Source organism: Anolis carolinensis, unplaced genomic scaffold (assembly GCF_035594765.1).
Source record: "Anolis carolinensis isolate JA03-04 unplaced genomic scaffold, rAnoCar3.1.pri scaffold_10, whole genome shotgun sequence".
Classification (NCBI taxonomy): Eukaryota; Metazoa; Chordata; class Lepidosauria; order Squamata; family Dactyloidae; genus Anolis; species Anolis carolinensis.
This window is the reverse complement of record NW_026943821.1, coordinates 15,240,092-15,266,224: the sequence shown is the minus strand read 5'-3', so window position 1 is coordinate 15,266,224 and position 26,133 is coordinate 15,240,092. Positions and strand designations below refer to the sequence as shown.

Genomic DNA, 26,133 nt, shown 5'->3' with positions numbered 1-26,133 from the left:
ATTTTCATTCAGTCAACTTCATGATATCACTGCATCTGTGAATAATCCATGCTTCACAAAGTAAAATAATTGTGACTCAAAGGTGTATATAAACAGAGGCTGGATCGCCATCTTTCAGGAATGCTTTGTGTATTCCTGCATGGATGGCCCTGGTGGTCTTTTCCAACTCTCCAATTCCGTGATAAATAAGGCTAAATAGCAAACATTTGTTTCATCAATTTTTATTTTTAATTCAGCTCTTCCTAGGGAGGGATGCAGTTACATAAGGCTCTTGTTCACTCTCCCATCCATTTGGCTGAATTTTTAAATCTTTGAAATGTTTTGAGTTAACTAACTTGATAATTAATATTTATTTTTATAAGACATAAACATTCTCATAATGCAGAATTCTGTGATCAGTACCAACTTGGCTGCCATATCAGCAGGCACAGAACCCTGTTCATTTTCCCTCCTCCTTTGCACACTAAAATATCAAAACAGGGTTTTTTTGGTGATAAATCTATCTGAAAAAGGTGAGAGATGAAGCAAGCTGGACACAGTTGAAAGTCAATGATAGAACCATATCCTTGATTCCTTCTTGTTTCTTGCCTCTTGCCCTGGGGAAATGTTGACACCAGGAAGAAATGCATTGTCCATAACATTTTAGTAGTAGAGTTCTTTGTCCCACCAACCTGGAAGAAGACAGAATGAATGGGGTGAATTCAGAGCCATGGAAAGTGGCAAAGAACTGTTTTGTAAATGGGCCCCTGCCACCTTTAACATCTATCCAGTGTCATAGAAAAGACGTACATTTTTACATTAGCCTGGCAGTTTGAATCTGAGAAAAGACAATATAATAATAATAATAATAATAATAATAATAATAATAATAATAATAATAATAATAATAATAATAATAAAAATAACAGTGTCACTACTGTTGAGAAGCAAGTTTCCCTCCCTTACAGCTTGGCCAATGGGCAGGGATAAGAGATGGACTCCAACAACATTTAGGGAACCTGGCTGGATACCACTGCTGTACTGGTGGACTTAAGTAGCAGCTGTTAATCTACATGGGGAGACTAATCCATTGTTGATTCTTCCTCCTCCCATTTCCACCAATAACTTACTTCCAGGATGTCTTCGGACTCCCAGTTTTCTAATTTCATCATAGACAAAGATGAGAATGCCAAAGGGCATTGGGACTAGCCACCACTGGAATCTAGAAAGGTCCAGAAGAAAATAAACTTCATATACGTTGCTATAAAAATCTGGGTGAGTTCAGTTGTGACTGCTTTGTGTTAAAATGGAAAATGTCTGAGTAAGTAACCTGAACCAGCCTTTCATCTTAAATTGTGGTCTAGGATGCTTGAGATGGGCAGTCCAATGCTTTCTTCAAGGGCAGTGGTTCTCAACCTGTGGGTCCCCAGATGTTTTGGCCTTCAACTTCCAGAAATCCTAACAGCTGGTAAATTGACTGGGATTTCTGGTAGTTGTAGGCCAAAAAACCTGGTGACCCACAGGATGCGAACCACTGGTCTAGTCTTTATATCACCAGGCTGTTATGATTGCTTTCCATGGTGCTGAATGAGTCTCTGGCTTGGAGTGACTTAGGACTATCAGACAAGTTGCTGGATTGCACCTTTCATGAAAAGTAGCATACGGTAACAGGGATGATGGGAGTTACAGTCCAACAGCACCTAGAAGGCTACATACTGTGCATATTTGTATGACCTAAGATACAGAATAAGGAAGCTGTACTGGATGGGGTACTAGATAAAAGTATGGGCAGTATATAGCCCTTTAGACATTGTTGATACTGGATGGGACCATAGCACAATCACTATACATAGTAATTACATAGCAAAAGTAAAAATGTTAAGAATATATAGGAATAATTTTATAAACGTGTAATGTCTCACAAAGTGTATGAGACAATATCCCTGTCTCAATAAGTTTGGAATATAAGATTTCACAGGGGATGACAACAGAAGAGGAGATGGGAAATGGAAATCTGGTGAGATGAGGAATTTTCTGTGTTTAAGTTGCAAACACTTTGCCTGCATTATAGTATGAAAACTAAGGGGTTTTCTGAAAGATTTGGTATAAGATGTGCTAAAGGTAATGATGGAAGAAGACAAGACAGTGTCAGATCCATTTAAGGGAGATTTTTTTTTTTACAACTGAGGACAGCAAGGTTGGGGAGATGAAGGTCAAGGACAGAGATATGGCAGCAGAAAGATAAGTAGTGAAACAAGGGTAGAGGAGGATGAGGGCCAGTGATATGTGGTAGTTAGAACATTTGACTAGGATGCAGAACATCCAAATCCAAATCCTGACTAAGATCTGAAACTAATTCAACAAACTTGGGCCACTGACGTTTTCTCAGACTGACCTATAGAGAAGCAATGTAAGAGGAAGTAATTGGATATTTCTGATGAACGAGCCGTAGTCGTTTCTGTGGAGTGTCTTAGATTAATGATTTGGAGGTACCACTTTTTTTTTTCCAGTGCAATCTCAATGAAATTCAGTTCTTACCGTATGGGCATAAAGTTGAAGATATTGGGCATACCGGGACAGTAACAGAGGAAGCAGCCCAGGCAAATTTGGAACACAATAGCAATTACCAGGATTTTGTTTCTGAAAAAAAAGGAAAAGAATGGAATTCATGACTGAAAAAAAAACATGGTTTGCTGTGGGTTTCCATATGATAGGTAGCTCAATTGGACCATTAAAAAGGGAGTAAAGTACTTAATTTTCTCTCTCTGCAAAACGACCCTTGACTTATCCATAAATATCAAAATCCATAATTTTGGTCCCCAAAACTCCATTGACTTACACATGTGGTCTAATTCTATACAAATACAACTGAACTCACTTGATCTTAACCCTGAGAAGACTTGGAGAATTGCATTATCAAGGCTATTAACAGCATAATCTTACACATGTCTTCTCAGTGGGATTTATAGAGACATAGAATTACATTAATCTTTCATTTTTTCCTCTTATCTTAGGTCTTTATTAAGATTTCCAATACTTAAGTCTAAATGAGATTATGTTATGGAAGAGTTTAAGGAAGTTATTTTATGAGCTAAAAGTCCCAGAGTCCTATAGTCAGCATGTCAGGTGTGCTGGAAACGGAAAAAAGTCAATTTTATAAATTTGTAAAATTTGGATAATCAGGCATTTGGAGCAAGTAGGATTTGACAGAGGTTTTTGGTGCTCCCACGTACCGGAAGAATCCTTGCTGGAAGACAGAAAGACGTCGTGTTTTACGGATGAGGACATCAGCAATCTGGCACATCTCAATACTAATGAAGAAGACGGTGTAGCACGTATACTCCTGGTACAAGCGCTGCCCAAATGTCTACAAGGGGGAAGAACAGCCAATGCATTCAGTGATCCTTTTTCGGTTTCTCTACTTCTCCCCTAAGAACCATATCTAAGGAGAGCACTGCTTTTTGGAGTGGAGAAATGATATCTCCTGTTTCCATGTCTGGAAGTCAGAAGTGGCCTCTCTACTCACCCACTGTTGCCCATAGCTATCTTCGACATCTTGGAGATGGTCATTCTCCCAGTCGGCGCGAAGGCCCACACACTTCAGTGGGTACCATCCCTCTTGGGCCATGGCTGTAAAGTAGTCGGTGAACCCTGCAAAGGACTGGATGGCTCCTGGTTGGTGGTGAAACATAGGTGGGTTTAGATCAAGGTTTAGCCAATCCCAAATGAAGTGGGGTTTTTAGAGCTATGCTTCACATATTCAAAATGTGGCATGTTGCAGCATTTCAGGCATTTTATTATGCTGCTCATTCCGTTGAAAGGAACCCAAGCCTTCTCCCTAAAAACCTTACCCTAATGCTTTTGAGGAATGAGAGATGATGGAAGAGAAATAAGCATTTAAAGGATAGACAATGTGTGGTTCCAGAGATAGTTATACTGTGACTTCTATAACATCACACCAATGGTGTGTACTAATGTGAAAGGATGGGTGTTACAGTCCAACCAAATCTTTAAGGCTGCTGGTTCTCAAAAACCACCATTATTTTTTTGATGCAAAGGAAAAACCAAACAATTGCCTTTTACAGCATTAGGAGCAAATCCCAGCAAATGTATCCTCCCTCTCTTTTAAGTACCAGCTTCCATCTCCAGCTCTTAATTATACACACCAATCTGGAAGTAGGAATAGACAGCCAAGGCTTCATTGACAAGGCGGTCCCGTCGCGGGTTGCGTGGCTTCAGGTGCATTATGTCACTCTCTGCTTTCTCATAGGCCAAAGACACAGAGGGGAACTGAGGAATGAAACAGGAGTGGAGAAGTCAGAAACAATGCAGCGGTCTCTGCAGAACCTTGCTATGTATAGCCCTGGTTTCAGTTCCCATAGGGTTCCATCTGTGATTCTATTCGTCACTCATGTTTACAATGGTATGAGATATTGCACTTTAACATTGTTCCTTAGCCTTCGGCCCAGCGGTTACTGAGATTGTCCCTTGTCCCCTGTTCTGATTGTCTTTATAGACCTCAGGAATCCCCATCCAGAGTCTATACTTTTATCCTCTGCATGTCCAAATATTATTATTATTATTATTTTATTTTATTTTATTTTATTTTATTATGACACAGCAAACAAGATAGATATGCTGGATTTCATATCACAAAATCACATGTCGAACACTTCCCAAGTGTCTAGGACTGTGTGATGTATTTTCGGATGATGCGCGCAGATCCCAGCAGGGTGGCCTTTATTATTATTATTATTATTATTATTATTATTATTATTATTATATTATTATTATTATTATTATTATTACTACCTTGTTTTAACTGACTGTTTTTATGTATTTATTATGTTTTAATTTTTTTCTGGTTGTGTTTTAATCTTTTGTCTGGGCTAGTCCTCATGTGAGCCACACCGAGTCCCTTCGGGGAGATGGAGGCGGCATAAAAAAATAAAGTTGTAATAATAATAATAATAATAATAATAATAATAATAATAATAATAATAACTCAGCCGCTATCAGGATCTCAAGACTGAACTTCAAAGACTCTGGCAGAAACCAGTGCAGGTGGTCCCGGTAGTGATCGGCACATTGGGTGCCGTGCCAAAAGATCTCAGCCGGCATTTGGAAACAATAGACATTGACAAAATCACGATCTGCCAACTGCAAAAGGCCACCCTACTGGGATCTGCACGCATCATCCGAAAATACATCACACAGTCCTAGACACTTGGGAAGTGTTTGACTTGTGATTTTGTGATATGAAATCCAGCATGTCTATCTTGTTTGCTGTGTCATAATAATAATAATAATAATAATAATAATAATAATAATAATAATAATAATAATAATAATAATAATTGCAAACTGTAAATGGTCCCAAAACCTTTGGATAGAAATTCCATAGATTAATCCACAATCAGGGGTGAGACCATTAAAGAAACCAATCAACATTTCGTGTGATTCATTGCTACCTTAATGAACATCCCTAGTCAATTCACAGTTGCTACATGGTATGTAACGGGAGACGAATGCTTTTGTGTATGGGCTGGTATGTGTGAATTTATGTGGGGAAATGTAAGTGTTGGTTTTTTGTAAGTGTTGGTTTATGTTAATTGATATTGTTATTAATGTTGATGTAATTTACTTGTGTTTTTGTGTTTTATGGCACTATTATGTGCTCTCTGTAAGCCATCCCTCCACCCCAAATGCCATTCCTTTAGCTTCAAGGGTAGGGAAGCAGCAGCAGAAATAACTTTCCCTACTACCACTTATTTTTCCTTCTCTGTCCCATCTTTGGGTTTTAAGCCTGAGGGCATGGAACTGCCATAGTAACAATTTTTGAGCTACTCTGGGAGCCTATGTGGCTTCAAAGCATGGCGTAAATACTTTGAATAAACAGTAAACACACTTGAAGTGATCCAAGCGAAAGAGGAATGCTCTGAAACATTCAGTTTAAAAACAATATTTGGGTTCAACTGAGAGGATCAGAAGACCTATTCCCCTTTCTGCCTCCTTCGAGGTTCTGAGCTTTGAAAGTTTCACTCACAATGTCTGTGCAGAGTTCAATAAAAAGGATGGTGATGCAACCAAGAGGAAGGGGGACACTGACAGTGATGTAGATCAGGTATGGTGTCAGTTCTGGGATGTTCTTGGTCAAGGTGTAGGCAATGGATTTCTTGAGATTGTCAAATATGAGACGTCCTGAGAAGAAAGAAAGAAATTGAGAGAAAAATCAGAACATGTCAACTTATTGAGATAAACCATGATAATAGAATAATAGACAAACACAATGCTTTGCTTGTGTTTTGTATCAGTGGCAGATTCTTCACAACATTAATAGCTGTTATTTATTATGCAGCAAGAATTCATTTATTGGGTTGCTGTGAGTTTTCTGGACTGTATGGCTTTGCTCCAGAAACATTCTCTCCTGACGTTTCACCCACATCTATGGCAGGCATTCTCGGAGATTTGTGAGGTCTGTTGAAAAATAGGCAAGTGGGGTTTATATATCTGTGGAATGTCCAGGTTGGGAGAAAGAACTCTTCTCTGTTGGAGGCCAGTGTGAATGTTGCAATTGGCCAGCTTGATTAGCATAGAATGGCCTTCAGCTTCAAAGCCTGGCTGCATCCTGGCTGCTTCATTTATTGATCTGCCCTAGTTCATTAACATCTCACAGCATCAACCAATGGCTCAGGCACCAGTGGAGATCTCAATGACACTTACAGTGAGTCTCACTTATCCAACACTCGCTTATCCAACGTTCTGGATTATCCAACACATTTTTGTAGTCAATACATCATGATATTTTGGTGCTAAACTCGTAAATACAGTAATTACTACATAGCATTACTGCGTATTGAACTACTTTTTCAATCAAATTTGTTGTATAACATGATGTTTTGGTGCTTAATTTGTAAAATCATACCCCAATTTGATGTTTAATAGGCTTTTCCTTAATCCGTCCTTATTATCCAACATATTCACTTATCCAACATTCTGCCGGCCCGTTTATGTTGGATAAGTGAGACTCTACTGTACTTGAATGCAAGAGCAATTTCCACTGTCATGTTGTATGTCATAATTACATGACTATCAGTGTGCTTTTTGTGTTTTTTAAATTAGCATTTTATCTAGATGATTTATTTTGCAATTGTTTTGTCTAGTTCTGTTATTCCTCCTTTCTGTGTATATGTATAGTACACATATATAAGATGGTGTACTTCTGACAGGACCTATTGTTTTTGCTTGTACTATCGTAAAGTATTCTTGATGACGGCACTATATCAATCAATCAATTGATCAATTGATGATGATAAACATAATCATCTTGCTGCCTCATTTAAACTCTACTGTCAGAACTTCATATGCCTTTTTCCCACTCATTTCTTCAACTGCAACATCAGTTTTCAAGATTGCCCTTTTTCATTTATGCATTTTGTGTCCACCAGTACACACAAAACACTTCCCATTGCTTCCCCCCTTATATTACAGCTTCCTAAGAACAGACCCTGCTCAACGCCAGTGACGATAGAGGCAAAATTGTCATCCAGCAAGATCATGTCAGCTGCGTTCTTGGCTGCGTCAGAGCCAGCAATGCCCATGGCCACACCGATATCAGCTTTCTTCAATGCTGGGGAATCATTGACCCCATCTCCTGTTACAGCCACAATTGCACCCTGCAAAGAAGAAGTAGAATGTTTTGGATATGCAAAGTGAAATGTAAACAAAAATACAGGCATGGTCAATAACAGCTCCCTCCAGAATCCTTTACTGAGCATACATGAATTGATAAGCCTGCTTCATCCAACTCCTCCCAGTACGTTAATTTCCCTTCCCGGCACAGATCTTGAAATCTGGCCACAAAATGAAAATCAGAAGAAAGGTGGAGGCTGATAAAGAAAAACAAATATCCCTGGGGGCATTTTAGAGGAGACTTTCAAGTGTCTCTAGATCAGGGGTCCCCAAACTAAGGCCCGGGGGCCGGATGCGGCCCATCGAAGCCATTTATCCGGCCCCCATAGCACAAGGGCAGAAGGGGGTTGGGCTAAATGACCCAAGGGGTCTCTTCTTCTCTTACAACCATTATTATTATTATTATTATTATTATTATTATTATTATTATTATTATTATTATTATTAAGGGTGTGTGGCCATCTGTCAGGGATGCTTTGCTTGTGCTTTTGGTGCACAAAGGCAGAAGGGGATTGGACTAAATGGCCCAAGGGTTCTCTTCCAACCCTCTTTATTATTATTATTATTATTATTATTATTATTATTAGTAGTAGTAGTAGTAGTAGTAGTATTAGTATTATTATTAACATTGAGGCTGGGTGGCCATCTGTCAGGGGTGCTTTGCTTGTGTTTTCGGTGCACAAAGGCAGAAGGGGATTGGACTCAATGGCCCAAAGTGTCTCTTCCAACCCTCTTTTTTATTGTTGTTGTTGTTGTTGTTGTTGTTATTATTATTACTATTATTACTATAGTCCAGTCCTCCAATAGTCAGAAGGATTGTGTACTGGCCCCCTGTTTAAAAGGTTTGGGGACCCCTGCTCTAGATGGATCAAAAAGTTTTTGTTACTTATGCAAGACATACTTGAGCTGATTGTTCCATTTTATACATCCATATTGTTACCTTTGGATAAAAACTTTGCTGAAGCTTATTAAACTGCTCTTCTATTTGGTGGTGGGGGAACCATAGAATCATAGAATTGTAGAGTTGGAAGAGACCTCACTGGCCATCCAGTCCAACCCCCTGCCAAGAAGCAGGAAAATCACACTCAAAGCACCCCTGACAGATGGCCATCCAGCCTCTGCTTAAAAGCCTCCAAAGAAGGAGCCTCCACCATACTCTGGGACAGAGAGTTCCACTGCCGAACAGCTCTCCCTTGCCATGTTATTGCTGCTTCTGGTCCAAAAGTTACTGCTAAAGAAGTAATGGCAGAGAACACATCTTTCTTATCTAAGGAATACCTCTATAGGATGCCTCAAGGTTCTTGTCATCCACCAACCCACCCACCCAACCACTGGCATTTTCCTCTGGTGCATCAAGTATTGTAAAGATAAACCTGTGGGCCATGCATTACAGTAGAGTCTCACTTATCCAACATAAACGGGCTGTCAGAAAGTTGGATAAGTGAAAATGTTAGATAATAAGGAGGGATTAAGGAAAAGCCCATTAAACATCAAATTAAGTTACGATTTTACAAATTAAGCACCAAAATATCATGTTTCACAACAGAAAAAGCAGTTCAGTACTTGATAATGTTATGTAATAATTACTGTATTTACGAATTTAGCACCAAAACTTCGCAATGTATTGAAAATCTGACTACAAAAATATTGACTACTAAATGGCAAACTGCGTTGGATAATACAGAAAGTTGGATAAGCGAGACTGTATATTTTTTTTGGAAAAATCAATTGATTAAAAAGTATGATAAAGAAGGAATTAATAAATAAACTACACATGAAGCTCTCTCTCTAAGTTTACCAATTTCTGACAGCTTTCGACAATGATGAGTTTCTGCTGAGGAGAGGTACGAGCAAAGACCATCTCCGGATGCATCTTCAGGATCTCCACCAGTTCCTCGGTCTCCATGTCTTTCAGCTGACCCCCATTGACTACACATGCCCGGGCATCCCTAGATATGGAAACGGAGAAAGTGAGAACCTCAAGCTCATATATTAAATAATAACCTTACTATGACACTCTTACGGATATAGTGCTATCCCTCTTTCCTTTGTGTTGGGAGTCATCCTGGACTACACAAGTCTCATTTATTAGACAGGTAGTGGGTAGATAGACTGAGGGACACCTCTCTATAATCCCATGCATGTCCAAACAGGCTTTGCTGTTTTCTCTCTTCTATCCTGTTACATCCACCCTCTTGCCTTGTTGTTTTAGCAACGTGATCTCTGCAGGAATGAGGTTACATCCTCTACGTAGATTGGAATTTTTATGGCCCTAAAAGAGAAGGCACAGACCATGCGGTCGGTCGTAATTCCTTCTCCATTCTTCCTTCTTTTGTCTTCCTTGCAAGTAGGATGCATTTTGCCCAATGTAGCTATCTAGAAATTTTTGTTATTTTTACCTGCCTTAGAAGCTAGCTTAGACAGCTAGTTAGCTCCAAACCCTTTTCCTATCTACAATGGATTTCTTTTGACCTTAATAAATACCTTTTGAACTTTTAAGATGACTTTGCAATCCTTTGCCATCCTAAAGAAGAAAGGCTTTCCCTAAACTCACCTCACATAAGTTTCTTGCTGTTTGGAAGGCATGCTTCTGCATTCTGCTATATTCTTGGGAATCTACCTCACAAAAAGAGGGTCATTTTGAGCCTAACAGATTGCAGATTCTCAACACTTTGGTTGTACCATATTCCCTGGTAACATATTCAAGGATTATTAACAATCAAGGAAGATAGTTGATAACAGAGAGGTAAAGACATCTTGGATCTTCAAACAACTTGGACTTCAGTTCCTGGAAGTCACAGCCACTGTGGCCAACAGTAAATGATTATGAGGGTAGTCCAAAGCAGCATCATGGTGGACACTGTTTAGTTTCAAGATCAGAAGAGACTTAGTGTCTTTAGAGTATCTACTAGGTCTCCTTGCCAAATACAAACAGTTGGAGAGCATGCCATCCAAGTTTATTTTTAAAAGTCCTGGACCCTAATGATAGCTGTGACATTGTAGTTGGGTACTGTATTAAAACTGGATGACTACATGTTTAGATGCCCACCTCTTGTTGACCTGTTCCACAGGAATACGTAGCCGAGTAGCAATATCTTCAACTGTTTCACTGCCCTCTGAGATGATGCCCACACTGGCAGCAATGGCCTTGGCAGTGATGGGATGGTCTCCTGTCACCATGATGACCTGGGAATGGTAGGATGCAGGAAGAGAGGATAAAGAATGTTTCTTAAAGTTGGGCAAGATGTTACTTTTCGTTATCAATTCATCTTCATATATATAATAAGCCTAACACAAAACATAGTGAAATGAAGCAAGAACAAGTCTTTTATGTCCCAGGTGTTTTCAGGCCTTTAGGGTAGTTTTTCTGAATGAGTTTCCTGTGGAGGGATTGCCCTAGAAATGTAAGTTTCTCAGAATAGACAGCAGCTTACCCGGATCCCTGCGGTGCGGCATTTCATGACGGCATCTGGCACCGTGGCTCTAGGCGGATCGATCATGGAGATGAGGCCTGCAAAGCACAACCCACTGGTGGGGAAGTTCATTTCATCGCAGTCAAAGTTGTAGCCACGAGGGAACTCGTTTTGGGGAAGGTAAATGTGGCAGAATCCTGTGGGCAAGAGAGAACAGGGTGAGACCTACTCCTTTCCTTAAATCCCACCAAGACTCTTCTACTATTATTCAGAGTTACTGCTAGAGTAGACCACTGAGCTTGTGTTTCTTGCTTCCATCTGTAAGTATCCTCTCCCCTCAAGCTCCCTGGATTCAAGGCTATCTTTGTTTAGGGTTGCCAGAACTCAGGATGTGAGTTTTAGGCTCTGCCTCCTGTCTCCAGTTCATAGGCAAATCTCAAACCAAGATAACTACCATGAGAAGTGTTCTTGGACACATGTGTTGTGTATGGTGTTTTTGACCTGAATGATATGCTCTAAGCAACCATGGTGGATGCTTAATGACATGGGGCTGCGCCTTGCAACATCAATCTTGTAAAATCCTGGTGGCCAATTACCTGGTTGCCAGGATCAGTTGTAGTATAGTATGACTTCCATATCCATGAGGAATATGTTCCTGAACTTACCATGAAAAAGGAAACCATGGATAATAGCAAACTGCATTGAAATGAATTACTGCTGGAAGTCACTGTAGAGTCTTGCTAGAGAGGTAACATCTAGCAAAAGCATACCATACCTAAAAGACCTAGAAAGTTTTATTTTGTTAGATGTGTGTAGGTGACACTACAGGTACCAGTCCTGAAGTTATGGGAGTCATACTGTACTAACCATCAGGATAAGAGCAAGGGTACTTGGGGTTGTCTTTTAGAATTTCACTTTATAGTTTGATTTCCATTCAGATTTATCTTCCCTGCTTGTCGTGTCTATTTGATGTATGTTCTATTCTGTAATAGACACTCTTTTCATCAGTTTGACTGTCATCCAGACTGTTGTTCTATATTGGACCTTTTAACACCTCGGATGATTGTTTAATATTTTAATTGTGTCTATTTTAAATCATGACTTGTTAATTTGTTTTTTAAATGTATTCTTTGATGTCTTAACTGTTGTTTTTATGATATTATATGATTGTATTGGGCTTGCCCCCATGTAAGTAAGTAGTAAGTAACTTTATTTTTCTACCCCGCCACCATCTCCCAGCAGGGACTCAGGGCGGCAAAACGGGACACAGGCCCGAAGATACAGAACAAGTAGATAAAGTTAGTTAAACAAGTTAAAACATATTGCAATAAAAACACAGTAAAAACAGCATTTATACAAAACAGTCACTTTAAACAAAACAATACATTAAACCATAAAACTCAGTTAACATATAAATCAGTTAAAAATAAAGTAGGATAAAATGGAGCCGCTCCGAGTCCCCGTTGGGGAGATGGAGGCGGCATACAAAAATAAAATAATAATAATAATAATAATAATAATAATAATAATTATTATTATTATTATTATTTCCTGCAATGCTACTGATGTTAGCCTCCCTCCCAAGAATCATGGGGCATTTGAAAAGTTGGCTCAGTGCTATTCACAAGAGTATTGCTGTTGCCAGATAGGCCCCGAAGGGACTTCAATAAAGGAGGGTGTAATGAAGTATGAATTTTGGTTTACAGATGTTATGTTTAATTGTGTGCTTATGTTTTAAAAGGGTAAGTATTACAGTTATTGCATCTCAGCACTCAGAGGCTGGTTGCCATGGAGAAGTAGGTGGAGCCAACTGCCGTTTAGTTGAAGAAGTGCAGAGTTTAAAAAAGAAGGGCAGTCTGTGCTCTGATGAGGCACAGGGAAGATTGATTCCAGGTTGATGGGATCAAGGAGACTCAGTTGTTCATTTTGAGTTGGTTTTAAATAAGTTTGGTGACTTATTTAATGTAGTCTGTGTCCTGGTAAGGCACAGAGAATCTGTGATAGTATATCACAGGGGTGACTGTGGTTTGAAGTCACTGGATAGTCCAGGTTTCAGACTTTGGGAACCAATCCCAGCTGGACTCACAGAAATCCATTGAAATAACGGTTTAAAGTGGAAGAGGAAGAAGTTTTCACTACTTTAAGTAAAAGAAGTGATACTTTAGAGAGTTGATTCATCTCACTCTAGTATTGTAACTGTTAATAAGAATACCTCTAAGTGAGAAACAACATTGTAACCATCAAGCTTGTGCCTGAATAAACTTGTTAGTGTTCTTCCAACATCTAAGCCTCTGTCGCATATATTCTAAACCAAGCTACGCTACCCTTTAAAGTAAAAGTAAACATCTCCCTGCATCTTTGGTGGTCTGCATCTTTCCAAATTGGTGTTAGTCTTTATAAATTCTTTACAAATTGGTGGCAGTCTTTATAAATTCGTTACAGAGGGCTTCCTGCAAAACTGTACTTTAGCAAGACCTCTTTTAAGTCTTGAACCAGCCCTGCCAGAGCACAGAACTTCCCTTTGTGGAGTCCCCAGTTCACTCTTTGCCGTGGCCCTGCCCCACTTACCAAGCACACGTTCTCCCAGTCCACCAAGGTCCATGTAAGCTGTTTGGAAAGCTTCCTTCCATTGCTCATCGAGGGGCAACTCTTGACCCTTGATCATGATGGTGGAACAGCGTTCTAAAATGCGCTCAGGAGCACCTTTCATCACCAGCAAGTAGCGTTGGTCTCGAGGGTCCTCTAACTCATGGATGGAGAGCTGCAATAAAAGGAGAGCATGGGTGCACATGAGGATTTGTTAGAAAAATAGGTAACTCGTGTTAACGGCCATTTGAGTGATGCAAAACTGAAGCCCGGAAAGGGGATACAATCCCGAACTGGTAGGACTTTACCAACATTTTTTGGTCTCAGTAGTTGATCCAGTTCACGGAACCCAGAGAAGTAAGTGGCAGCTGCTAACCTGGAACTTGTTGGTAGAGTTGAAGGGGATCTCACAGGCTTTTTTGTAGCGCTCCCGGTACTCCATCACATTGCCAAGGGTGATTTCGGAAAATTTCAGGAGGGCGGTCTCAGAGGCATCTCCAATCACGATCCGCTGCAGGTTGGAAAAGGACAACAACATGGACACTGATGACTACTCTTGAAATGCTGACCATTCGCATTTTGCATGAATGGAGTAAACACAGCATGATTTTTAGATTTCTGCCTCCAAGCAGTGCCACAGATATACACCAAACAAAGTACAGCTTTCTGTTCATGAAGGACCTCTAAATATTAAAAAGCACAGCAAAATATATCAATATGATGCCTGTTCTTGGAGGGTGGAGGTAATAATAAAAGACACAATTTAGGTTATCAAGCAGGATGGGTAGTTGAAGTCAAGGTTGTGGGTCTTGGTCTCCCAGACAGATGTTGAGTAGATCCATGTCTAAATAGCTTCAGCCAAAGTATGGAATTGCTAAAGGCATTGTCTGGAGATAGGAAGAACACCCGTATTCACTTGCCTTGGATATTTCTTACCTTTGGAATGGGTACATCATCCTGGCCTGATTTGAAAAAAGCCCGATTACAAAGGCTGACCACTTTGCAGAGAGCTCTCCATGTGTCTGACGACTGGTCAAAACTCTGTCCTGGAAGGAGAGGATTATGGTTTCCAACAAGGTTCTATGAGAGAGCTTAGAATCATACAGCCCTCCAGATCTATTGGACACCAAGTCCTTTTATCCCTGCTGAGTATAGTCAGTGGTGAGGAATGCCAAGAACAGTAGCCCAGCAACATCTAAAGCATCATGTTATTTCTGCCCAAGTTCAGCCCTATAGGTTGTTGTACATCAGTTGTGACCAGTGCTGGGTATTCACAGCGCTTGGAATGCTTGGGTAGCTACTATGAAAACACCACTTCACGGAACTACAGCTCTTTAACCTCTAAAATTAAAAATTCAAAAATCCCCGTAGATGACAATGGGAGGAGGGCTTTCAATACCAAGATGTTCCTCCCAAGTTTTAGTGAAGAGACTGGATAGTGTTGGGGTGGGAGGAGTGTGTGTGTGTGTGAGAGAGAGAGACAGGCAGACAGAGATGAAGATTGAGAAGAAGATTGAACTGGAGATGATGGAGATGGAGACAGAAAGTTGGAGGATGGCAAAAATATGACAAATAAAGAAGTGACTCAAATCCTCACTAGGTCTTGTTCCACCTATGGCCAGCATGTGATTTCTGAGATTATACATTATATATGTTAAAACGCTGAGCTGCTGAACTTGCGGAGCAAAAGGTCCCAGGTTCAAATCCTGGGAGCGGAATGCGCGCCCGGAGTTAGCCTCAGCTCCTGCCAACCTAGCTGTTCGAAAACATGCAAATGTGAGTAGATCAATAGGTACTGCTCTGGCGGGAAGGTAACAGGGCTCCATGCAGTCATGCCGGCCACATGACCTTGGAGGTGTCTACGGACAACGTCGGCTCTTTGGATTAGAAAAGGAGATGAGCACCAACTCCCAGAGTTGGTCATGACTGGACTTAATGTCAGGGAAAAACCTTTACCTTTACCTAAGGCTCTGAATAAATAAAGGTATGTGTGTACACACATTCATGTCAACTGTCAACATATGGCAACCCAATGAATTGCATAGTGTTTTCTTAAGTAAGGAATACTTAGAGGTGGCTTCTCCAGTTATTTTCTCAGCATCCAAGTACTAACCAGAGTTGACCTTATTTAACTTCCAAGATCAGACAGGATCTAGTGCTTTTAGAGTATTCGGGTAAAATAAAAAAGCCACTCCCCCTTTCAAGATAGATTTACGCTGCCTCAACAGCCAACTCTGTCTTGCATCCTTGTGGGATAACTCTCTTTGCTAAATATAGGCTTTATACCTGACTGGTCTTCTGTTGTGTCTGCTGTATGGATCTGGTTGTCGAACCAAAGATGGGAGACTGTCATACGGTTCTGTGTAAGGGTTCCAGTTTTGTCAGAGCAAATGACAGAAGTTGAGCCCAGTGTCTCTACAGCCTCCAGGTTCTTTACCACACAGTTTTTTCTGGCCAGACGCTTGGCTGTGAGGGAAAGACATACCTGCAGAAGGAAAAATGAGAGGGTGGAGAGGGAAGGCACATAACTTGGGATGAAAATATCAGATGGTATATTGACCTGTGGAGCTGTCTTATTAGGTCACTTGTCCATCTAGTACACCTGGAAAGGAACCTAAGTGGATGGAGAGCAATACTTACCGTGACCGTTGCCAGAAGACCCTCAGGGACGTAAGCCACCACAATGGCCATGAAGAACACCATGGCTTTGAGGAAGGGGTAGCCGATCACCATAGCAACAACAAAGAAGGTGGCACCAAAAAAGATGGCCAATCCAGCGATGATATCCACAAAGTGCTCTATCTCGATGGCAATGGGCGTTTTCTCATTCTCCACTCCCGAAGCCAAGCTAGCAATACGTCCAATGATGGTGCGGTCACCAGTGTTGATGATGATGCCGGTAGCTGTGCCTAGGCGTGGAAAAGAGGGCATTGCTCAAAAATAGTAGACATGCAGGATCATTTTGCACATTTTGCTTTGGGGTCCTGATGAAGGTGTATTGGGAAAATATAATACTTGTATTGGAAACTATATACTGAATGTAATCATGTTAGAAATAGAAAAATATGTAATCACCAGCAGATTGTGTGCGTAGCCTTAAAAATACACTCTGCTCAGCAAAATAACTGTCTACCCATAGCAAGACGAAAGTTCACTGAGTGCCAGAGACATATGTTAAGTATCAACAAGAATAGATAAGCTAATGGACAAGAGACAAATTAAGGCTTTTTGGGATGTCAAGATAAGACCTGGTGCCATGAGGGGAGTGCTAATGGGTCTCTGACAGCTAAGATAAGTGGGAACTCCTTAATTAATGAGAACCCCTAAAAGCTGAGATAGGAAATTCCAGAGATAACACCTAATGGAGGGTTAGAGGTCTTGAAAGTAGTCTATATTTTAGGAAAATGCAAAGATAGCTTTTTAGTAAGTGCACAGTAAGACTTCTTTGACACTAATTGGTGATGGATAATACCTATGTGACATAGATAGAGGCAGGCCAAAATAGTATATAAGGATCTGTGTTTCTTTGTAATTTTACCCTTTTTCCTGGAGACAGGGGGGAGGGGGGTCTATATTGCTATATTCTCACTGGCCATTGAGAATAAACGTCATTTTTTCTACAGCCACTGGAACTCCCTTTGTCTCATTTCCTCAAACCTTTCTCTGCCATTTCAGTCCTACATTTTCAAAGCATGGGATGGGTTTCATACACAACATAACCAAGGACAAGTCTACATGGGCAAGACAACTTGGACTCATCTTGAATTTACTGCTGTCTTCACATCATTCAGTGAGTTCTGGTGAGTATTATGGACCTTTTCCTCAGTTTTGACAAAGTTGGAAGACACTCAGGTACATTTGTAAAAGGCAAATCCGAAGAAGAAATAGGTTTGTTGTGCAGTTTGGTCCACAAGGCTGGCAGATCTTCATCTTTGGAACATGAAGAATATTCATTGTGTTGTCGAAGGCTTTCATGGCCGGGATCACAGGGTTGTTGTATGTCTTTCCGGCTGTGTGGCCATGTTCCAGAAGTATTCTCTCCTGACGTTTCGCCCACATCTATGGCAGGCATCCTCAGAGGTTGTGAGGTATGGATATACTAAGTAAGGAAAGGAAATAATATATATCTGTGTAGAGTCCAGGGTGTGGCAAGAGTCCTTTGTCACTGGGAAGCCAGCATTAATGTTTCAGTTAATCACCCTAATTAGCATTGGAAGGGTTTTTGTCTCTTGCCTGGGGGCATCCTTTGTTAGTCATTAGCTGTGCTCTGCCCTCAGAGTGTTGGTTCGCATCCACTGTTTTGATTTTAGAGTTTTTTAATACTGGTAGCCAGATTTTGCTCATTTTCATGGTTTCTTCCTTTCTGTTGAAGTTGTCCACATGCTTGTGGATTTCAATGGCTTCTCTGTGTAGTCTGACATGATAGTTGTTGGAATGGTCCAGCATTTCTGTGTTCTCAAATAATATCCTGTGTCCAGGCTGGTTCATCAAGTGTTCTGCTATGGCTGATTTCTCTGGTTGAATTAGTCTGCAGTGCCTTTCATGTTCTTTGACTCTTGTTTGGGCGCTGCGTTTGGTTGTCCCTATGAATATTCATTATTCTTCATCCCCTCAAAGAAATATTTTCCTGCCAAGGTGACAAATGGCACCCTCCAAATCGTTTGCACTTGAAATCTCCATATTTTTCTCCTGCAAACTTTGTTTGAGGATCCACAGAGACTGGGAGTGATCATGAACCAGCTTTCCATATGAATCCAGTTTTCTCTCTACAGAAATCACTCCTTCTTACCTTCTAAGCACATGGTGGAGAAGAAGGCAATGTTCCTGGTTTCCAAGGGACTCTCGTGGGTGCATTCTGGGGCTCTTGTTTGGGGTTCTGATTCTCCCGTCAAAGAGGAATTATCCACCTAGGGAAAGAAATAACCCAAAGGAGACATACATTAAAGCCAAATGTGTTCAAACAATATACACTACATCGATAGGGAACAACTGAAGTCATTCTACATATAACTAGATCAGGACTCAATCTGATGTATACTGTGTATTGTGAATCGTGAATCTAAAGCCCTCTAGATGTTGTTGGAATACAGTTTTCATCATCCTCACCACTAGCTATGCTGGATGATAGTTCAACAATACCCAGAGAATTACTTGTTGCCCCTCACTGTTGAATATTATACAACATTATGATAATATGATGATTACAGAATTATCTATATATATAAAAGGGTAATGAAATTTCTGCCTAGGACAAAACAACAAAACTACACATCCCAGAAACACTAAACTCGGCAGCACAACCCCTCATCCATGCCTCTACGTTCATACTACAAAAAGAAAAGAAAAATAAAGTCCTAATTAGAGAGAGAGGAATAATTGTTTTTATCCAATTGCTGCCAGTTAGAAGGCTAAGCTCCACCCACATGGTCTCCTAGCAACCCACTCAGCCCAGGGGACAGGCACAGTTAGGCCTCACTTAGGTCTCTTCCACAGATTATCTAATTTGCACTGGATTATATGGCAGTGTAGACTCAAGGCCCTTCCACACAGCTATATAACCCATTTATAATGGACTTAATGTCAGGGGAAAACCTTTACCCTTTACCTTAACTACCACCAATTCCTCAATACTTTATTTCTCATACCACCAGACTTTGCCACAGCAACGCATGGCCGGGCACAGCTAGTATGATATACATAGACAGAGAGCTTGCTATCCAGTTGTATATCACATACCGTATATACTCGAGTATAAGCTGACCCGAATATAAGCCGAGGCACCCAATTTTACCACAAGAAAACTGGGAAAAACATTGACTCCAGTATAAGCCAAGGGTGGTAAATTTCAGAAATAAAAATAGATACCAATAAAATTACATTAATCGAGGCATCAGTAGGTTAAATGTTTTTGAATATTTACATAAAGCTCAAATTTAAGATGAGACTGTCCAACTCTGATCAAATCATTATTCTCATCTTCTTCAATGTAAATGCCCTTATGCATCCTTTTAATAATAATAGAGTAAAATAATACGTGTAATAATAATAATAAAAATAGTAATAATAAAATACCAGAAAATAATACAAGTATTAATAAGATCAGAGTGAAATAATACATGTATTATTAATAATAAAACTAGAGTAAAATAAATGTTGTAGTAGCAACAATGATAGAGAAAAATAATAAATGTAATGATACCAATAATGATAGAGAAAAATAATAAATATACCATATATTCTTGAGTATAAGCTGACCCAAATATAAGCCAACCAGGACCCTCACCCGAGTATAAGCCGAGGGGGGCTTTTTCAGTCTTAAAAAGAGGGCTTATACTCGAGTACAGTAGAATCTCACTTATCCAACATTCGCTTATCCAACGTTCTGGATTATCCAATGGATTTTTGTAGTCAATGTTTTCAATACATCGTGATATTTTGGTGCTAAATTCATAAATACAGTAATTACTACATAGCATTGCTGTGTATTGAACTACTTTTTCTGTCAAATTTGTTGTATAACATGATGTTTTGGTGCTTAATTTGTAAAATCATAACCTAATTTGATGTTTAATAGGCTTTTCCTTAAGCTCTCCTTATTATCCAACATATTTGCTTATCCAACGTTCTGCCGGCCCGTTTACGTTGGATAAGCGAGACTCTACTGTATATACAGTAGTTTTATATTCATTATATGAATATAGTGTGTGTACAGGGAGCTAGCAATGTATATGTGATTTTTTTATTGTGTCAGAAGTGACTTGAGAACATACTGCAAGTTGCTTCTGGTGTGAGAGAATTGGCTGTCTACAGAGATGTTGTCCAGGGGATACCCAGATGTGTTACCATCTGCTGGGAGGCTTCTCTCATGTCCCCGCAAGCTACAGCTGACAGACGGAAGCTCACCCCATCTCACAGATCTGAATTTGCAACCTTCAGGTCAGCAACCCAACCTTCGGGTCAGCAGTCCAGCTGGCACAAGGGTTTAACCCATTGCACTACCACGGCTCATGTATATGTGATGTAAATGTAAATATTGATCGTATGTGGATAGCTTTTTTGTACACCGAGTAACTAAATGACATATAAAGAATCTCTTCTCTGGGTTGTTGTATGTCTTTCGGGCTGTGTGGCCATGTTCCAGAAGTATTCTCTCCTGACGTTTCGCCCACATCTATGGCAGGCATCCACATCTATGGATGCCTGCCATAGATGTTGGTGAAACGTCAGGAGAGAATACTTCTGGAACATGGCCACACAGCCTGAAAGACATACAACAACCCTGTGATCCCGACCATGAAAGCCTTCGACAACAGATCTCTTCTCTCCTTTCACAAGATGTTCTTCCAGCAGAGGGCAATGGCAGCACATTTTTCTCACACGATGATGCAATAACTCTCATGAACATCAGTTGTCCCCATACAGGACTTGGGTACCTTGCACCCTTGGGCAGTGATGATCCGGATGTCTGCTGGCACCCGGTCTCCCCCTTTGATCTCCACCAGGTCACCTACGACTAGCTGGTTGGCATTGATCTGGAACTTGTCCCCATCTCGAATCACCGTGGCTTGCTGTGGTTGGGAGAAAGAAGAAAAATATTGGGAATCAGACTATCATCTGGGTTCTAGTATTAAAAAAAATATTCAAATTTAACATTATGTTCAGACTGCACCACTTTACAACTCTTCCTGTCCCCACCCACCCATTCCTTAACACTACCCTTCTCATTCATTTGCCACTGTGCTACCCTCTTTCCCCTAAAATAAGACATCCCCAGAAAATAAGACCTAGTAGAGGTTTTGCTGAATTGCTAAATATAAGGCCTCCCCTGAAAGTAAGACCTAGTAAAGTTTTGGTTTGGAAGCATGTCCGCCAAACAGAACACCAGAGAATTCAGGATCAGTAAATGTACGAACCATAGATTGTTGTACATGGAAATATTGGTAGTAACAAGAAATTCTTGATAGGATTCACAGTTTGTCTGGTTATGCTGATTTGTGATGACAGCTACTTACAGTATATAATAAATGTTCATTTTTTTGTTCAACAATAAATGTGAATTCTTCTTCATGGAAAAATAATACATCCCTTGAAAGTAAGACCTAGAGCATCTTTGGGAGCAAAAGTTAATATAAGACACTGTCTTATTTTTGGGGAAACACGGTAGTACTCAGGGTTTTTTCTTTACCTGTGGCACTAGATTCTTAAAGCTTGCAATGATGTTGGTGCTTTTGAATTCTTGGTAGTACCCAAAGCAGCCGGTCACAACCACCACAGCAATGAGGGCAATAGCCAGGTAGAGCTACATAAATTGGCAAAGATGGACAAAGAAGCAAAAAGGTTACTGTTGGTCTCCAGTTTTTCCATACTGTCCCATTTACGTCCTTTCATTGCCTATTTGCAAATATCATTTTTGGAGTATGCAAATCATTTTGTGCTCTTGGGAAAACCCAAACTGGCTTTCATGCCAGATTGGTTTAGCACCAGACATATGCCTTGGTAAAGGGAGGGGAAGGCAGTTGTGGTAGAGGCCAGTTTAGGCTTCTGAGCCTTCTGGCAGACTACACATCATATTTTTACGACTTCTAGCCATGGATAGTAGTCAATTACTGTTTTGATTCTGGCCAATTACTACCCCCCACCCCAGTTTGGACCTTTTTTTATTGTTATCAGTAAATAATAATAATAATAATCATCATCATCATCATCATCCCAGTGGTAATTTGGGTGCCATGCCAAAATATCTTAGCTGGCATTTGGAAACAATAGACATTGACAAAATCACGATCTGCCAACTGTAATAGGCCACCCTACTGGGATCTGCATGCATCATCCGAAAATACATCACACAATTCTAAATGCTTGGGAAGTGTTCGACTTGTGATTTTGTGATACGAAATCCAGCATATCTATCTTGTTTGCTGTGTCATACAATGTCGTTGTGTCAATAATAATAATAATAATAATATTTATTTATATACCGCTCTATCTCCTCGAGAGGACTTGTCAAAAGCAAACCATACAACAAAGTTACACATAATAAACATAGTAAATATAATAAAATAATGCTACTAAAACAATCACAAAAATTAAAATCCAGTTCAATATGCTCCATCAACGGGTTCAAAGTGCCAATAACCAGAACTTTAGAATGGACATGGTCAATTATAAGGGATAGGCAAAGTTGGAGCAAAGTAGGATCCCCCTTGTGCGCAATGGATTAAACCCTTGTGCCGGCGGAACTGCTGACCTGAAGGTTGGGTTGCTGACCTGAAGGTTGCCGGTTCAAATTTGGGGAGAGCGTGGATGAGCTCCCTCTGTGAGCTCCAACTCCCCATGAAGGGCATGAGAGAAGCCTCCCACAAGGATGGTAAAATATCAACATATCCGGGCATCCCCTGGGCAACGTCCTTGCAGACGGCCAATTCTCTCACACCAGAAGCTACTTGCAGTTTCTCAAATTGCTCCTGTATTGTCTCCCAGATCTAGAGATCTGCCATGAGTAAAACTCGGCAACCTTGGACCTGTCACGTCCCTCCATGCCTGATTATCTTCATGGAGGTGCTGTTATGTAAAAGTGGTGAAGGAGCTCCATTGTCATCAGCTGACAGATTGGACATAAATGCCACTAATTGTAAGGTTGATCCCTTGCCACTGTTTTTTCTTCTTTCACAGTCCTCTTCTGGTACTTACGTTGTCTGCACTCGTAAGATCCCCTTGCCCACACTGAATGCCAAAGGCAATGAGGCAGATGGCAGCTGCCACCCACATGAGGCATTGCAGCCCTCCGGCCAGCTGACGGGCAAACTTCACATACTCGGGAGTGCCCTTGGGGGGCTTCAGCTCATTGGGACCATCGCGAAGAAAGATCTCCCCTGCTACTGTGCTGCTCAAGCCCTGGAAGCAAAGAAATGTGCAGAGAGGACTATCAGAAAATCATCTTCTAAAATGCTCATCTTTGGGCCCTTCCAGACAGGCCCTATATCTCAGGATCAGATCCCAGGTTTTCAGCATTGAGCTGGATTATATGAGTCCCCATTGCCAGATAATCAGGGGTAAACAGAAAAGCTGGGAACAGCTCCTGGGATATAGGGTTTGTCTTGAGAGGCCCTTTGTGAGTGAAATATGAACGCAAAACATGGACCACAGGTTGCATGTGAATCCCCCTTTGTTTTGATGCCTGCCATATCTCATCAAATTTCTTTTTAATAGTCAGAATAAGCAGGAAATTATAGTGCTTACTTTTTCTCTCTATAGCAAAGCCCATGTTATTGGTTCATCAAAAGGATGAAGTTATTTTTTAAAAAAAATTGAAAGTGAGGGCTTGGTTATTTCCAGGTTCGGACATCTCTCAAACAGATATTGGTAGCATGGATGCAGTCCACCACGAGCCCTGGAGATATGTATATACATGGATCTGGGGCCAAACTAGCATATTATTAAGCTGTGTTGGCCCATAAAATAAAATGCAGTTTTTAAAATGCCCCCTCCCTAATAATAAATGTGGACAACCCTATCACTCCCTGGTTGTTGTTGTTGTTGTTGTTGTTTTAAATGAGGGCATTACCTTCGTGACACTGGTTCGATACTTCAGCTCCAAGTCCTCCACAGACAATTCATGATCATCCTAAAAAAGCAGAATAGGCACAAGATGAAGAGATCGACCTTCTTTTAATGGTAGTGTATTATCACATGTTTCTGTAAAATCAATGAACAGGTATAGGAGCATAGGGTGCAACTACACTGCAGAATTAATGCAGTTCGACACCACTTTAACTGCCATGGTTCAATACTATGGAATCCTGTAGTTTGATCGAAGAGAAGACTAAAGACATTGTAAAACTACAACTTCCATGATTCTACAAGCATGGCAGTTAAGAGTGGTGTTGAACTTTTTGTGTGTGTCAGGAGCAACTTGAGAAACTGCAAGTTGCTTCTGGTGTGGGAGAATTGACTGTCTGCAAGGATATTGCCCAGGGAACGCCCAGATGTCCTCGTGGAAAGCTTATCTCATGTCCCCACATGGAGCTGGAGCTGATAGAGGGATCTCATCCACGCTCTCGCTGGGTTGGATTCAAACAGGCAACCTTCAGGTCAGCAACCCAACCTTCAAGTCACTGAAGGCCACTGTGCCACCGGGGGCTCCTGGTGCTGAGCTGCATTAATTCTACAACGTAGACACACCCATAGTATAAGAGATATTTACCAGTAATCAGATAAAGTATAGGATGCTCAAAAAGATAACTGAATGATTTAGAAAATTCAGACAACCTGCTTGGTGAATGGTGGATTATGGTGGAAGGGATTATGAAGAAGTAAACAAAGATATAAATAAATAAAATATCCTGGAAACGAAAGTGAGAGGATTTCATTTCCTCAATCATGTTACACCTTTGAAAGTATCTCAGCACCATTGACAGCCAGAAACTCACCACCACCATCTCCTTCTTCATATTCTCCAGCTTCTCCTTCTTCTTTGCTCCTTTGGTCTTCTTCTTGATCTTCACATCCATCTCCCCACCGGAGTGCTTCTCCATTTCCACCGAGTACATCTCATACTTGTCCTGAAACAGGAAAATAAACCCTAAGGAAACATTTCTGATATTTTGAATAGACTCATCTGCATGATTATTTGTTTATTTTATAACATTGTTTTCTTTCTCCTCCCTGCCTGCAGCATAGAATAAACATAAACATGATAACTTTTGTTACAGATATTTTGCATAAATATAAAATATTTACAATTTTCAAGAAAGAAGTAAATATGAAGAACCAAAACAATATCTATGCAAAATAATATCCATCTATCAATGGTTGTTTACCAAATCACACAATTACAACTAGATTAGCACCAAATCTGAAGGAGTGATCAGGTATGAAACCTAGACAACAACAACAACAATAACAACAACAACAACATTATTCTTATATCCCATCACCACCTCCCCAAAGGGACTTGGGGCAGCTTACATGGGGACCAAGCCCAGTATAAACAAGGTACAAAGAGACAAAGTGAAAAACATAAACAATAAAATATAGTAAAAACAACAAAAACCAGTCGAATTAAAACATCATGAAAACATCAACCAAACAACAGACAACCAGTCGCTGAAAGTAGTGGACTACATGGTATATACAAAATCCACTTGAGTGGGAATCCTGACTTGGCAAACACCTAGTTTCCTCATAAATACAGTAGAGTCTCACTTATCCAAGCCTCGCTTATCCAAGCTTCTGGATAATCCAAGCCATTTTGTAGTCAATGTTTTCAATATATCGTGATATTTTGGTGCTAAATTCGTAAATACAGTAATTACAACATAACATTCCTGCGTATTGAATTACTTTTTCTGACAAATTTGTTGTATAACATGATGTTTTGGTGCTTAATTTGTAAAATCATAACCTAATTTGATGTTTAATAGGCTTTTCCTTAATCCCTCCTTATTATCCAAGATATTGACTT

The 26,133-nt window shown here is 40.3% G+C and overlaps 1 protein-coding gene across 1 annotated transcript in view; it reads right to left on the bottom strand.

Annotated features, from left to right (window-relative positions):
• Positions 1-209: 209 nt before the first annotated feature.
• Positions 210-26,133, bottom strand: part of atp4a (ATPase H+/K+ transporting subunit alpha) — a 29,012-nt gene continuing 3,088 nt past the window's right edge. The window contains exons 2-23 of the mRNA XM_008117285.3: positions 25,100-25,231; positions 24,235-24,294; positions 23,361-23,564; positions 21,856-21,969; positions 21,104-21,238; positions 18,460-18,577; positions 16,311-16,579; positions 15,957-16,155; positions 14,607-14,716; positions 14,047-14,181; positions 13,653-13,845; positions 11,106-11,281; positions 10,721-10,857; positions 9,470-9,620; positions 7,487-7,655; positions 6,026-6,180; positions 4,146-4,269; positions 3,506-3,651; positions 3,213-3,346; positions 2,518-2,619; positions 1,110-1,201; positions 210-671 (exon numbers count right to left, since the gene is read on the bottom strand). Of these exons, the coding sequence (XP_008115492.2) occupies positions 643-671; positions 1,110-1,201; positions 2,518-2,619; positions 3,213-3,346; positions 3,506-3,651; positions 4,146-4,269; positions 6,026-6,180; positions 7,487-7,655; positions 9,470-9,620; positions 10,721-10,857; positions 11,106-11,281; positions 13,653-13,845; positions 14,047-14,181; positions 14,607-14,716; positions 15,957-16,155; positions 16,311-16,579; positions 18,460-18,577; positions 21,104-21,238; positions 21,856-21,969; positions 23,361-23,564; positions 24,235-24,294; positions 25,100-25,231 (3,084 nt within the window). The 3' untranslated portion in view covers positions 210-642. The remainder of the gene's footprint in view (positions 672-1,109; positions 1,202-2,517; positions 2,620-3,212; positions 3,347-3,505; positions 3,652-4,145; positions 4,270-6,025; positions 6,181-7,486; positions 7,656-9,469; positions 9,621-10,720; positions 10,858-11,105; positions 11,282-13,652; positions 13,846-14,046; positions 14,182-14,606; positions 14,717-15,956; positions 16,156-16,310; positions 16,580-18,459; positions 18,578-21,103; positions 21,239-21,855; positions 21,970-23,360; positions 23,565-24,234; positions 24,295-25,099; positions 25,232-26,133) is intronic.